Genomic DNA, 15,832 nt, shown 5'->3' with positions numbered 1-15,832 from the left:
ATTTATTCGATTTTTTTCAGCTGAATCTGATTCCCATTTTCCCGGCGCTAATTAATAAAATGGGTGTGGAGTTTGGAGGTTTTTTAATGTAATTAGTGTGATGGAGCTCTGACAGGTTTGTGTATATAAGATTTTCTCTGACACAAAAGTCTGACAAGACGACCGTTGTTATGAATCATCAGTAATTCTATTGGATCGTTTTTTTTTTTTCTCTCTATCCGGCTCCTATTAGAGATCTCGGCGTTATAGATGAGCGGTACGAAGCCGTCAGAAGTTTCCAATTAGGTTACAAGTCCTCAGCCAGAGTCATTGTGCAGATCAGGAGGAATCGCTAATCCGTTTCCCGCTCGCTCTCATTAGAGAAGGTGCAGGGAGACATATTGAAATTGCTGGACATCATTATCATCGCTGGCAGGGATGAGAAGACAAGATGAGATTTCTGGCTTCTTGCACTCTTCCTGATCTGTCGTTCTCGCTGCAGACAGGATGTGTGAGGAATCGGGGTTAGATACACTACTCATTCAGGAGTTGCAGAGTAAATTGCAGGCTCTCAGTCAGGTTACTGTGACACTGGGATCAGTGAGGTGTGAAAATCCTCATCCTATTTTCCATTCCTTCTCCCAATCTCCTTCTTCCTCCTTCTCTACCTCCTTCTTCTCCTCCTCTTCTTCCTAATCCTCCTCCTAAACTCTCGTGTCCTCTTCATCTACCTTCTTCTCCTCCTCCACTACTCCTTCTCTTAATTTCCCTTTAATATTTCTCTTCCTTTTACTTCTCTTCCTATTTCTTCTCCTTCTCTCCTTCCTAATCATTTTCCTCCTCCTAATCTCTTGCTTCCTCTTCATCTGCCTTCTTCTTCTCCTCCTCCACTACTCCTTCTCTTAATTTCCCTTTAAAACTTATTTTCCTTTCCTTCCTCCTTCCTTCCCTTTATTTCTTTTTTCGTCCTGTCAGAATGTCAGAACAGCAAACTTCACATTTTCCTGCTTTGCCCAAGCGACATTATTAAAAATCTATTCATCAGTTTTCCCTCCTGCTACAAGCTGAGGTTCATTTGATGAAAATGATCACTGATGGTTTCATAACGAGAAAAAAAGGAGAAAACGCACCAAATAATCAGAATTGAGCAGTTTTTGTGGTAAATTTATGACAAAGATATCAACATTAACCTCTTTGATGCAGGATATAAAGTGTAAAGGGGCTTTTGACTTGTCACATGAACATTACAGCACAGTGATGTTACTGTAGGAAGGTGGGGGCAGAGCGCAGGGTCTGCCATGATACAGCGCCGCTGGAGCACAGAGGGTTAAGGGCCTTGTTCAAGGGCCCAAGGCAGTTTGGCGATACTGGGGCTTAAACTCCTGACCTTCTGTTCAGTAACGCAAAACCTAAATCTCTGAACTAAGAATTTTCCATATTGATCTTCCTACATACATGCTTTCAAAAAAAAACTAATATACTGTATGTGTATATACATACACTAATAATAAAAAACATATATTTGCATAAAGCATCCATATTTGTTCATGCCCATGTTAATTAGAGTATTTAAATAAATTTAAATAAAATTGACAATATTATTATAAGTATTATTTTAAGGTACATTTAGAACAGATTTATTTGTGATTAATTATGCGAGTAAATATTTTAATTGATTGACAGCCATATCTATCTATCTATCTATCTATCTATCTATCTATCTATCTATCTATCTATCTATCTATCTATCTATCTATCTATCTATCTATCTATCTATCTATCTATATGTATATGTACGAACACTGTATGACAAAAGTATTGGGACACATGACCGTTCCTGCTTTATGTGGTTCTTTTCAAAACTGTTACCACAAAGCTGGAGGCACTCAATTGTACAGGACGTCTTTAGATGCGCTTTATTAAAATTCAAACACACACACACACACACACACACACACACACACACACACACCTGCACATTACCACAAAAGTCTGTCAGAATAACAGAATCGGTTTTGAAATCCGAGAACAAAACACACATCAGTAGAAAAAAAGATGAGTTATATAGTTACGTTAGGAAAGTTCTGTGTATTCAGATTCGGGTTCCACACATGCTTGTAAGAGAAGCTCCAGGCTCCACACGGCGATCATTTAAATCACCTGCGTGGAGTCGAAGTCTCCCAAGTTGCCAGATTTTTCTCAAAACGTATGCTAATTTAATCATCACTTTGGTTTCGAGAAAATTATGATTAAGCCATAATGCTCTCACATCCAAAGACATTTCTGGGACACAGAATAAATCTCCTGCCAGACAGTAAAGCAATGTATATTCTTCACCAATCTGAATTCCAGAGTCCAGATGCAGTACACATCTGGAGTGATAGACTACATTGCCAGGCAGTATATAAGAGAAGAAAAATGAAAGCTGTTATATAGTGAATGATTTGGAGCTTAGTCTATGAAAGCATCATGAAGCTCTACAGGACATGTGCATACACACTCCTAACACACTCCATACACACGCTATACAAAGTCCTTTCACTGGTCCTAATCTCGCAGCTGCACATTTTCTCCAACCTCGATAAGAGCTTCCCGTATTCGCTTCTTCACCAGCCACCTCAGCACCCAGCACTCAGCATTCAGCTCTCGACACTCGGGATTATGGACTTAAAGCTCAGGCTATAATGATTGCTACTTTACATGACACATACACAGCTTTCTGGGAAATTAAATGCTTCTTTTGTCCAAGTTTTACTCACACAGATGTGGAGTCCACAATCAGGGGACATTTTATTTATTTTATTAAAAATAAATGTTCTGTTTTGACCATGTCATGAAGTTGCTCTTATCTATCTATCTATCTATCTATCTATCTATCTATCTATCTATCTATCTATCTATCTATCTATCTATCTATCTATCTATCTATCTATCTATCTATCTATCTATCTATCTATCCATCCATCCATCCATCCATCCATCCATCCATCCATCCATCCATCCATCCATCCAATAATTAATCTCTCTACAGCAATCATGTATAGTGTCTTTGCACTGAGATTACAATAATGGTTAAGGCTCTGGTAACTGACCATAAATTCAGGGGTTCAAGCCCCAGCACTGCCACACTGAGGGCCCTTGAGCAAGGCCCTTAACACAGTGCTGCAGAAGCTCTGTATCATAGCAGACCCTGCATTCCTTCTCCAGCTTCCTGACAAAACGGAGGAGTGGTTAAGGCTTTAGGGTACGGATCAGAAGGTCGGGGGGGTTCAAGCCCCACTATCACTGAAGCAGCCGCTCTTGGGCCCTTGAGCAAGGCCCTTAACCCCTTTCTGCCCTAGAGGGGGCCTGTAAATTTTTATATATTTCAGTGCAACAACTAGACGCTGATTCGAACCACTGTAACTAATACGTGCGCAGAACTATACAATATATTGGCTTTTTTTTTTTTTACATTTCTGCACACCGGCAATTTTGTTCCACGTAATAGAGATGTATGTACTTCCATTTTAAATTAAACAAAGGAGTGTGGCTGCTCCACGTGTAGCACTGGACCATATAATTAGCTCGACAACTCCGAAAGTCGGCCTTTCGCCCACCAAAACAAACAGGACGTGATTAATTTGCTTGATTCGCTCTGGCATATTGTGAGATATTGTGTTTGCCAGAGTATGACATTTAAATTTAATAAGTACTGCGGGTCACCAGGGATCGCCAATTAATCAAGTCTTTACATTCTCGCGGCGAGCGAGCGAAAAAAAAAAAATTACACAATTAACAGTGTGACACTTTATTCGAAGCCCGGGTGGCTTTGTGGGGCTTCAGGGGTGGGATGGGGGGGCATATGAGATCGAGCAATTTAAGTGAACACTTCTAGGAGAGTGTTAGTGGCCGTCTACTTCTAGTAGAGTGCGGTTTGGTTCTCGTGCCATGAGATGCCTGTGAAACGATTTCGGGGGTCGGTGTCGGGAAAACAGAAAGAAAGACGAATCGCGATGTCGGAGAGTTATTGGATAAGCGATGTGTCAGGTGCATCTGTCTGAATTTCTCTGACGGATAGATCTCTCCTAAAGAGAGGTCTGAAAACCTGTGTCATGAAGTAGAGAAAATATGTCTTTTTCTTTGCCTTTTTCTGATGACTTTTCTGGATAACTTCCAGAATGGAGTTCAGGGCTTCGCCATAACATTCCATTGTTTTGTTTTTTCTCATAGTCATATGCCTCTCAAGCAGGTTTACTGCTGACTGAAAAGAATTGCAAGATTTATCACGCACTTTGAGGAACAAGGAAGTGGGAAGGCAATGCACGTGTTGGAAATGCATTTACTGTGCAGATATAAATATGAAACTCTGTAATGCCAAATATATAATATGCTACTAATTTCATTTAAGAGAATGTATTGATCTGAGGCACAGAATCGGATGTTTTTGGATGTGCAAATTGTCCCTTCAATTAAACTTGAAGACCCAAACCTGTTCCAGCATCACAATGCCCCTGTGCACAAATCCATAAGTTGGATGAGGTGGAAGATCTCCTATAGAACACCTTTTCAACCCTATTGAACACCTTTTTGAAATGATTGTGAACTAAACCCCAGACCACCTTAACTAGATCAGTACCTGACTTTACTAATACCGTTGTGGCTGAATCTCGACAAGCACACTCCAAAATCTAGTGAAACATCTTCCCAGAAGACTGGAGGATATTATAAAAGCAAATGGGGATTGAACGTAAAAAAGGATGTTCATAAAGATACACATACCAATCTTATGGCCAGATGTGCTTAAACATTTATCTACAGTATATAGTTCATACTGCTGAAGTGTAGTTATTGTTAATCTATCCATCTGCTCGAAAGACCGTCGAGTTTTTTGCTCCAAACTTTTGAACCCACATGTGAACGCAGTAGGCGCCTTAGAATAAGTTGTTACTAATGATTCTGTGCATCTAATTACAAGCGTAGCAAATCATGAGAATAATAACTTTCTTTCGGCTTCTCCCATTAGGGGGCGCCACAGCGGACCAGTCGCATGTTTGATTTGGTACATGTTTTTACGCTGGATGCCCTTCCTAACGCAACCCTTCCCATTTACCCGGGCTTGGGACCGGCACTGAGGCTTGTGCAACCTTAACGACTGGGGTTGGTTCCCTGACCGGGGATCGAACCCGGGCTGCAGCGGTGAGAGCTTATTATGAGAATAAGGATTATTTAAATTTGTATATATATATATATATATTCCCGTGGGCTCACCACCTGCAGGAGGGACCGTAAGGGACGGTGCTGTGAGGATTGGGCAGCAGTCGAAGGCGGGGGCCTGCTTAGACTGCTTCCCCCGCGACCCGAATTACGGATAAGCGGGAGAAAATGAATGAATGAATGAATGAATGAATATATATATATATATGTGTGTGTGTGTGTGTGTGTGTGTGTGTGTGTGTGTGTGTGTGTGTGTGTGTGTATTAACACCCTGTGTATAAAATGGGGAAAAAAAGCCCAGCCTATCCATGCATTATTTCAGCCGCTCTGTGGACAATCACCATTAGTCATTAGAGATATCAGTCCATTCTTTCTTCATTGCAATTTATTTTTCTTTCCCCTTTTTTTTCCCGGAAAGAGAACTAATTAAAGAAAGCGGCGATCCACAATCTTTAAAGGGACAAGGCTCGTTTCTCTAGGGGGTAAAAACTTCAAAATGTGTCGGCTCCAACAAAACGAGCCAGTGAGCTTTGATTTGTCGGAATGAGAACTTTTAACAAGAAAGCAGTGCAGTGAGACGAGGGTAATAAAAATGATAATGCTCTGTATAGTTCACAATATTTAAAGTGAATATTTATACATTTATACAGTATATATATATATATATATATATATATATATATATATATATATATATATATATATATATATTCAGATACATTCGTAACAACTTCATAACGCATTCATAAGGCTTTATCGGAATTGCTAAACATGTTAGACAAAAGGCAATGTTTGTAATATACAGGTAGTCCTCTACTTGTGTAGATGTCAAAGATGGTGCTATGACTGTGACGGTGACAGCAGGATTTATCATTTCCATTTTCTGCTCTAAAACGATGGCTTTTCTCTTCTTTTTTTCACTTCAAGCAGGAGACATACTTGAGCACTTGAAAGACATGCTTTTATCAATAAAATTGCTGTTTGCAACTGTAAACAAATACACACTAAGACAACTTTGTCGACTGCTAGCAAAAGTGTGGGGCATCTCACAGGGCGAGAGATACGCCCATCCTGGCTGCGCGTCCGACGTATCATCGTACGCTGCTGCCTGTTGCGCAAAATGTCCTTTTTTTTTTATCTATCGTCATCGTAAGATCTAAAAATAGTAAGTCAAACCATCGTAACCCGGTGACCATCTGTAATATATATATAATATTGTTAAATAAAAGAATGGATTAGAATTAGTACAAAAAAACTCCACAAAACACCACATGTAGTATTTTACAAACTGGCTTTTTTCCCTTTTTTTTTTTTAAATAAAAAAAAAATATATCAAATTTTCAGGAAATTGTACAGAAAACATGGAACTTGTTTTTAAAATATTGATCCATAACAATATCCAGTTAAAGATATTAAAGTGAAGTAGAATTGATTTGCCCCTGAATGTATAATGTCTCATAAACCCTGCTTGTAAGATGTATGTAAATCATATCTTCATGAAGCTCTCCAGTGTTCTGTATTGTTGAAAGATTTATGATCAAACTCTTGATGTCACCCAAATAAGGATGGGTTCCCCTTTTGAGTCTGGTTCCTCTCAAGGTTTCTTCCTCATAACATCTAAGGGAGTGTTTCCTTGCCACAGTCGCCACGGCTGCTCATCAGAGATAAATACAAATCGTTCACCTTAACTGTTGATTTCTGTAAAGCTGCTTTGAGACAATGTCTGTTGTGAAAAGCGCAATACAAATAAACTTGACTTGACTTGACTTGAAGCTGGCTTTGTGCATGAGGGCGTTGCGATGCTGGAACAGGTTCGAGTCTTTTAGTTCAACTGAAGAGAAAACTTCATGACATCGCATCTAAAGACATCCTTTATAATTGCAGAGAATAAAGAATCACATGCAGTATAGCTGGAAAAGTCAGAAGTCCCAAAACTTGACCATATAATCTATAAATACGGAATTTAAGCAAAAACAAAAGTATTGCAAATGAAAAAACACTATACAAATAACTTTAAATTATATATATTCTTTTGCATTAACCCTAGGATTTACAGCTGGAACTCCTGTCTCGATTCCGACCAATCAGAGTGAACAATTTAACATCGTAAATATAATAGAAATTATACTGAGAGCAATCAGTAGTGACGGCACACAACAGCAACAACTTTGTAAGCCATCCAATGATATGTAACACATCACTGTAGCTTAATAAAGCATTATTAGCGCTCATATATCATTTACAAAGCGTTCCATTGAAATCAAAAGTGTCATCAAGCCAAGAATCAAGTCTCCATTGGCCCTCGATGAGATCTGCAGCAGAGACCAGGAACTGCTGGCATTCACTGCTACACTTCAAGAGACGGATGCGATGATATAATATCTAATAATGAACCGCACACTTACTTTCAATGTAGAGAAAATATCGATTTATGCAAAAAGCCTGGCTAATAAAACATACTGATATCCAGGAGATACAGGAAAAAAATGCACTGTGTACATTTTCAAGTGCGTCGCAATTTCATCATTGCCCGAACCAGTCAAGGTCGATTGCATTGCTACATTCATCCAAAAGAATGAAAGAAGAAAGAAAAAAAAAAAAAAAAAAAAAAAAAAAGTGCTTTTCTTTTTTTAGCACCTTTTTTTCTTCATTAATATCTGGCATGTTGTAATGAATAGAACGTCCCACCAAGCTGGGATTTAGAAGTAACAGATTATCCAGGCTCGTTTTCTCGTTTTAAAGTTATTTAGCTCTCAGGCATTAAAAAAGGAGCTCTGGTGCTATTTTTGGCTCCATTAGATGAACAAGGAACCAACATGCAAGTTCCTGTCATCTGTTAATGATAGGTTGCTCTTCACACACACACACACAAACACTCACACACACACACACACACACACACACACACACACACACACACACACAAACACCCACACACACGCATCTCCACCTCCAGTTTCTGAAGCAGCAGAACAGAATATCACAATGTTTTTTTTTTTTTTTTTTTTAAATGCACAATTACACGCCAAAGAAACTCGAATTAACTCAGGACCAATGTGTTCGCATGTTAAGTTGACATAAGGCTGTTATAACGCTTTCTAAGTTCTAGGTAACCCTTCTTCACATTGCAATTCTGAGCTGCTGTACACCATACACTCCAAGGACACCAGTTTTGACACACATGAAATTTCCAGCCCAGTCTGGTTCTTTGCAGCCAACATACATATGACATAGGGGTGCCATTGCAGATACTCTGGAGTGTTTATTCTTGTATTTATCCCTCTTTTTTTGAGTGTTGGAGGTGGCACCAACCATGATCTTGCATGATTTGCCTCTGCATTTGACCACAACATGCAAAAACATCTGCAAGTCATAATGCGCTTATAAAGCATACTATTTAACTCATTGTTATTACACAAAAAAAATGCCAGAGCTATATCTTTATTACAAATGATTACGTTAATCAAAACGCATAAAGTGTTCATAACATGTCATAACACTGACAACAAATTCAAGCACCTGGTTTTCCTTATGAAATAATACCAGATGGCTTCATGTCCAGAAATTCAATCTCAAACTGGAATAGAATTTTTTCAGTGATATAACGTATTATAAACACTGTGTTCAGTTAGCGTCATAACGCATTATAACATTCTTTTACACAACCATTTCATCTCTTTAATGCTGCTTTGAATGCGCTCTTCAGGTAGAAATGAATGAATTCTAAACGTTTCGCATTTGAAAATCCGTTACAGATTAACGTACAGTATATAATAACTTATGAATGCATTAAGACAGGTTATGAATGGCCTATAAAGGCTTGAGGTGTCGGTTATCAAAAAGAACGCTTTCGTTTGCCATGATGTTTATTCTTTAGCTTCTTTGGCAAATTTAAATGCGAACTTGATGCCACATAACATTTCTTCGAAAAAGACAAAGGAATTCTGCCTCTACGATGACAATCAACTAAACAGAGCCATGTTGGACAAACGAATTAGCCGAATTGGCTGAAATTACTATTCATTAGCGATTAGTTACTTTTCATTTCCCGACCTTAATGGCAGCATCTTCGCAATTTACCACCATGGATTAGGGGATTAACAAACAAACATCTACACAAAAAAAGAAACTCAATTACCGTCCAACAGCACCAGTGTGCGGACAGAGTGATCTGATCAGGCTGATTTACTGACAGGACCTTCTTTCACTCCAGCACTTCCTTCCTCATTAGTGGCCTGCTAATGCTCAGGACATACAGGGCCTCTTTCAGCTCATTGTTGGTGTAAAGTCCTGTTGCCGTAAAAAAAAAAAAAGCCTTAACGGTAATTACATCGGGTCCCTAATTAGGAGGAAATTCGCTGCTGCTGTTTTCAAAAGTGTGGATTTTTTTCTCTCTCTCTTTCAAAGCATTTCATTCGACTACAAGAGGCATATTTGCTATCATTGCTTCCTCTTCTCAAAGTGTTTTGTGTGGGAGCGATGCTACAGGATATTGTTAAGAAATTATTAGCAAAACAACCAGCATCCATTTTTAATGACGTGCCCCGTTTTATCATGCAGCTCGAAGAGCGTTTGCATCTCGGTAAACACTGAATATTCACTTGCGAAGGTTAGGCTCATAATTAGCGCCTACATTTGAATGACTGGTTCAAAGCGGGAGGGATTTTATTAGCGTGATTAGCGATTATGGGTAAAGCTCTGAAAGTTGTCAGCACTTCCTGCACTTGCGTCACCGTTTCGGAAAAACCAGCACGGTTCCATGCAATAATTAACTCGGCATGAGAGCAATTAGCGTGCAGGGGCAGTTTATGGTTTTCAGCCATCGGCCACATTACAGTGCGTTCACCCAGGTGACCTTTTCGCTCGCACGAACAAGGTGTGGGAACGTTCCAAAGTGGAAGTTGGATCCGAAAGCCTGGGTGACATTGATGCTGAAAATACGCAGCAGAACAAATCTTGGCGGAAAACTCACAGTAATAAGGCCATCGGTGTATCACAAGGCTTCCCTAACTCATATTCAGTCCCATAATTCATGTTATAATGTTACAAAATACTTTGAAATAAAGGTGCAAAGACCGATATGGTATTTTATGGCTATATTTTACCTACATAGTATTTAATTTAACCTCCAAACCTGAAAAAATATATATATATCAATAGAATTGAATGCAATCTGTCTAAAAATTATTTTTTTTGTTCATTTGCAATAAAGTACTTCTACAAGTCTTATAAACATGAAATAGTGTTAATAAAATGCTCCAGGTACGCTTATTCTGCTAGCTAAAAGGGATTAATTGGTAATATTTACTACCAAGGTTAGATTTGCAATACACAATGAACATCTATACCATGTCATAATGCATACTTAAAGCATTATAATGTGGTAATTATTTATTAAATTCTATTCCGCTTCATTGATAGCTTGATTACATGTTTTGAATAATTGACATGATGCGTTATTAATAGTGTTCATAGCACCAAGCCTCTAGTCAATTGTGATATTATACAGTGGTGACACAAAGTGTTATAACTAATGCTCATAATGCATTATTTTAAAGAGGACACACACACACACACACACACACACACACAGTTTCAGCCAATCTTGTATTTATCTTGAGGCCCTATACAGTAGTATTGCATCTCTGAAAAGTCTTTAGTTTAATCAGATTTTTTAAAAAGACCGTCTAGCTCCTGGAGGCATGGAGTGGGCGGGGCTAAAAGCAGATTAAGCATAGCGATCGTCTGCAAGCTGTTCTATAAATAAACGGGAACAAAATCTTTATAGTCGTAACCAGCCATACATATCTGATCCAAAATCCGATACCAAGTCTGAACCTGAACATCAAGAACAACAACAGCGACGAAGACTACAGCAGGACATGTTTATATGTTACCTTCTGAACAAGGTTCTTCTTCCCTCACATCCAACAGCACACTTTTTTTCTATTGAGCGAGTCCTGAACAGCACAGCCGAAGACTTTCGTTACCGAATGAAGCATGGTGGTGGGTGTGCTCTTGCTCTGGTTGCTGTGTGTGAGGAGGCCTGGGGTGCAGTCAGCGTTCACATTTATCCCAAAGGTGTGGAGCTCTATAGCAGGAGATCTTCCAAAAATATCCAAACCATGTTAAGTATATTTTCATGGAGCTGGCTTTGTGCACAGGGGCATTGTCATGCTCGGACAGGTTTGGGTCTCCTAGTTCATGTAAAGGAAATATTTTATGCTACCGCACCCAGAGACATCATATAATATTGTATGTCTCCAACTTTGTGGTAACAGTTGAATAGAAGAACCACATATGGTTGGAAAAGTCAGGTCTAGCAAAACGTTTGTCCATGTTGTGTATCACCGATTCACACTTTGTTTACATTATGACATGGTGATTATAATGTGTTTCAAGCACTTTTTGCTGTATAATGCATTCTTTAAACAATTAATAAACACAACTAAAGCAGTGAATAATGTCATATGAATGTGTCAACATGCATATGGCCTTCATAGTAAGTGCATTAATAGAAGAGTAATACTCAAACTATCAACTATTATCTCAAACTATATTATTTCTACTTCAACTGAAATAAACCATGCAGCATCATCCCTTATAAAAAGTTATAAGCTGTTATGGTGCATCATAGTGTCATGACAACATAAATTTTTTTTGTTTAGTTTTTTCCTCAGAAATGATCTGAAAGAAAAGCAGAGCAAGTTGAAGAAAAAGGTGTACCTTGTTCTAAAGTTGGCGGGGTGCGGATGGCCGTCGTATAACGATAAAAAGTCGTATTCCTCCTCCACGGCGAAGGACTGAAAAACGATGTGAATTCTATTCCTTTCCTCTGCAACAATAACCCAAGTGCAGTTCGCTCCGTTCGGGTATCCGTGTGGAAATCCGGGGCTTTCTATGGTCCCGTTTTTGCCTTTGAACATCCCACCGCATGTGTAAATGAAACCTGGGGGACAGAAGGAAAAGAGGAAAAAAAGAGCGTCAGATCGTTAAGCGCCGTTCGATCGGCTTCCTGTCTTTCCCGTTCGGCTTCCGTGTTTAAGCGCTGAAGAAGACGGCGCCGATGCTGAGGGATTCATTTCATGGTTTGTGATTTGAATAGAAATGAAAGAGAGAAGGGAAAAAAAAGGTTTTCTCCTTCACAGTTCAGGAAAAGGACAGAGGAGGAAATCCGCCTGGAAGCCTGGGAGAGGTGAACGAGAGGCTTTTATCAGTGACAGTAAAGTAAATCGCCCAGCAACAGCATGCAGCATCAATTCAACTTCTCTGTTTATCCTTCAGCACTTCCCTTAGAAGTAATTAGCCTTTACGGTAGATTCTTTCTCCTCTCTTTCCCCCTTTCCCTTTTTTTACCCTCTCTCTTTCATTATGTTTCTGTCTCTGTTCATCTCAGTCTGTGTGACTCTCCCTCTTTGATTCTCTCTCCTTTAGATGTTCCTCTCTTTTTGTCACCGTCCACCTCTGCATCATTTTATTCATTCATTCATTATCTCTTTCTTTGCAAATTCATTCACATTTATTGCATTTGGCAGAAAGCTAAAAGCGACTTACTGCTGAGGCCCTTGAGGGGTTAAGGGCCTTGCTCAAGGGCCCAACAGCTGCAGCTTGGTGATGCCGGGATTTGAACTTGTTGACCTTCCGATCCACATCCTTCTTTCACTCTGTCGTCTTTATTTCTGTGTCTCCTACCTTCTCTATAATCACACTCAATTTCTCTAAATGTGACTCTCGCTCTCACTTTGTTTTTCTATCTCTCTATCCCTATCCACTCACTTTCTCTCTCTCATTCACTCCATCCATCTCTCCACTCTCATCATTCTCTCACTCTGTTTTACTCCGATTTACTCCAAAAATGTCTCTTTCTCACCTTCTCTCTATCACTCTCATTTTTTTTCTAAATGTGACTTTTTCTCTCTCTCAGTTTTCTTTCTCCCTATCTCTGTTTCCCTCTCTCTCTGTAGCTGTATATATATATCTATGACTGAATTTCTCTTTTTCATTCCATCCCTGCAATTCTTCTCTCACTCTATTCTACACCTCTTTGTCTCCGTCCAACTTTCTTTGTCTCTTTCTCGGTCTACCATTTTTTCTATCTCAGCATCTCTATTGGGTGCATCTCTCTCTCTTTCTTTATTTTTTCATAGTTTGCTCTCCAGTGCCTCTCTCTCTCTCTCTCTCTCTCTCTCTCTCTCTCTCTCTCTCTCTCTCTCTCTCTCTCTCTCTCTCTCTCTCTCTCCCTCTCTCCCTCTCCCTCTCCCTCTCCCTCTCCCTCCCTCTTACTTTTATTTATTTTGCATTGTTTTTCTATCATCTCTCATATTTCGTTTTTCCTCTCTCTCTCTCTCTCTCTCTCTCTCTCTCTCTCTCTCTCTCTCTCTTCATCCTTCCCTCCCTCTACATCATTCTAAAGTATATTTCTATTGACGTGACTTACTTTTTCTCTCATCCCCTCCCTCCTTCACTTTCTGTGTGAATCCATCTCTTACTCTGTCCTACTTCTGTTCCGTCTCCCACACGCTTTCTGCCCTGTCCAGTTTCTTTCTCTCTTTCTCTGTCTCCTATTTTTCAACTCTTACATCTCTATGTGTGTGTGTCTCTCTATCTTTCGATCTCTCTCTCTATATATATATATATGTGTGTCTTTCTCTTTTTCTCTTGTTTGCTCTCCAGTTGTGCCTCTCTAACTTCTTATCTCTCTCTCTCTCTCTCTCTCTCTCTCTCTCTCTCTCTCTCTCTCTCATATTTTCTTACTTTTATTCACCCTAGATCTTGCTTAATTTATCATTTGTCTTTTCTCTATCCTTCTCCACTCTTGCCTCTCTGTGAATCAGTCTATTTATCTGACTTGCTTTCTCTCTCTCATCACCTCCCTCCATCTCTTTCTTTATGAATCCTTCTCTCACTCTGTCCTACTCTTTTCTGTTTTACACACTCTTTCGGCCACTTTGTCCCTGCCCAACTTTCTCAGTCTCTTTTTCTGTGTCCCATTGTTTAGCTCTCAGCATCTGTATTCCTCTCTCTCTCTCTCTCTCTCTCTCTCTCTCCATTTCTCTCTCCATCGATCTCTGTGTCTTTCTTATTCTCTAGTTTCCCTTTGTGCATTTCTGACTATATCTTACCTTCTCTCTCTCTCTCTCTCTCTCTCTCTCTCTCTCTCTCTCTCTCTCTCTCTCTCATTTCTTTTATTTTTCTTTGCATTGTATTTTGCTAAATTCTTCTGTTTCTCTCTTATTTTGTTGTTCTTTCTCCATCCCTGTGTCATTCTCTTCTTTCTGGTTTGCTTTCCCTTTGTGCCTCTCTGACATCCCTATCTGTCTATCTTTTAGTCTGAGAGTAAAGACAGAATGGGTTCAGGTTTAAAGGTTCATGCTGACTCATGGCCACCCAGACGACCTCATCTCTCTCTCTCTCTCTCTCTCTCTCTCTCTCTCTCTTTCTCTCTCTCTCTCTCTAAAACGTCTACAGTCATGCGTTACTCTGCATAAAGCAAAAAAAAAAAAAAAAATAGCATTTAAATATTTCAATCATTTTGAATTTCCAATCATTTGCTCTGTATCTCTCAAGCTTCGCGTGGGCGCTCGCAAAATTTCTCCTGCCAAACACATTACCATCGATCCCAAAAGGCTTCTAAAAGCTGCGCTCGAGATTTTCCCACCGCTAATGATTGACAAAAGGATCATCCACTTAAACAAACAAACAAACAAACAGAAAACACAATGCCATGAATTTCCCTGCGTCTAATCTGAGCTTCATTCGTGCTTCTCAACCATCGTTCAAACATAAAAGACTGAAGAAAAAAAAAAACGGGAGTGTTTTTACTGCTGAGTCTTTTACAGTGACGGTCAATGAGATTTGCATTTAACCTTGATTAGTAGTCTTGAGAATCAGAGTGGAGAGTGCGAGACAGCAGCAATTAAACTGACGTTTAAATACTTGGGAGAAAAGAGCGTTAGGTGAATCCTCTGGAGCGCTGGAACAAATAGGCTAAGTGTTGTTCATTGTTTGTTGTTGTTAATTGCAGCAATGCATCTTTGATTGATTACTTAAACGATTGCATCGCTCCGCTCGGGATAGGTGTACCAACATTCTATAGCTACTGCTATGTAAGATATCTTTGCTTTATTGTTTTTCACCCAAAGGTGCAGGAGCTGCTGAGGGTCCTGGGACTTTACATTCAGAGCAAGGTGATAAGAACCCTAAGAACCCTAAGAGCAATAAAGGGAGCTGGTAGTGTAACGAGTAGTATTCTTCGTATTCTTCACACTATCCAGCAGACATTAACATTAAGACAAAGTTCATACGGTCAGAGTTCTGTTCAACATACAAAGCCATATTTCATTATGTTTCATTATTGTGTTTAATGTACAATGTAATTCATTGTTTTATCCTGTCGTGTTTATTACAAGGAAGTTTGAATAGGTGGTGTTTAGTAAAAGATACCTGATCCGTTAATCTGGGATCGATTGCTTATGTCTCGACTCACTTTCTCAGGTGACTTTCCTCATGCGAGTTAATGCTCTTGCTAAGGAAACATCACAGCATCACTCGTGATTATTTCTCCCTGTTTTTCTCAGGGTGTTACTGTAGCTCAGTGCTTATCCACTGTACTATGGAATGGAAGGTCAGAAGGTCAAATTCCAGCACCACCAATTTG

General features: G+C 39.4%; 1 protein-coding gene across 3 annotated transcripts in view; it reads right to left on the bottom strand.

Moving 5' to 3' along the window:
- Nucleotides 1–15,832, bottom strand: part of csmd3a (CUB and Sushi multiple domains 3a) — a 245,184-nt gene that overhangs the window by 205,658 nt on the left and 23,694 nt on the right. For all 3 annotated transcript variants that reach the window (XM_083529477.1, XM_083529478.1, XM_083529479.1), the window contains exon 2: nt 11,902–12,124. In XM_083529477.1, the coding sequence (XP_083385603.1) occupies nt 11,902–12,124 (223 nt within the window). The remainder of the gene's footprint in view (nt 1–11,901; nt 12,125–15,832) is intronic.

This window comes from Silurus aristotelis (assembly GCF_946808225.1).
Source record: "Silurus aristotelis genome assembly, chromosome: 25".
NCBI lineage: Eukaryota > Metazoa > Chordata > Actinopteri > Siluriformes > Siluridae > Silurus > Silurus aristotelis.
Note: the sequence above shows the minus strand (reverse complement) of the source record. Positions and strands in the feature narration are given on the sequence as shown.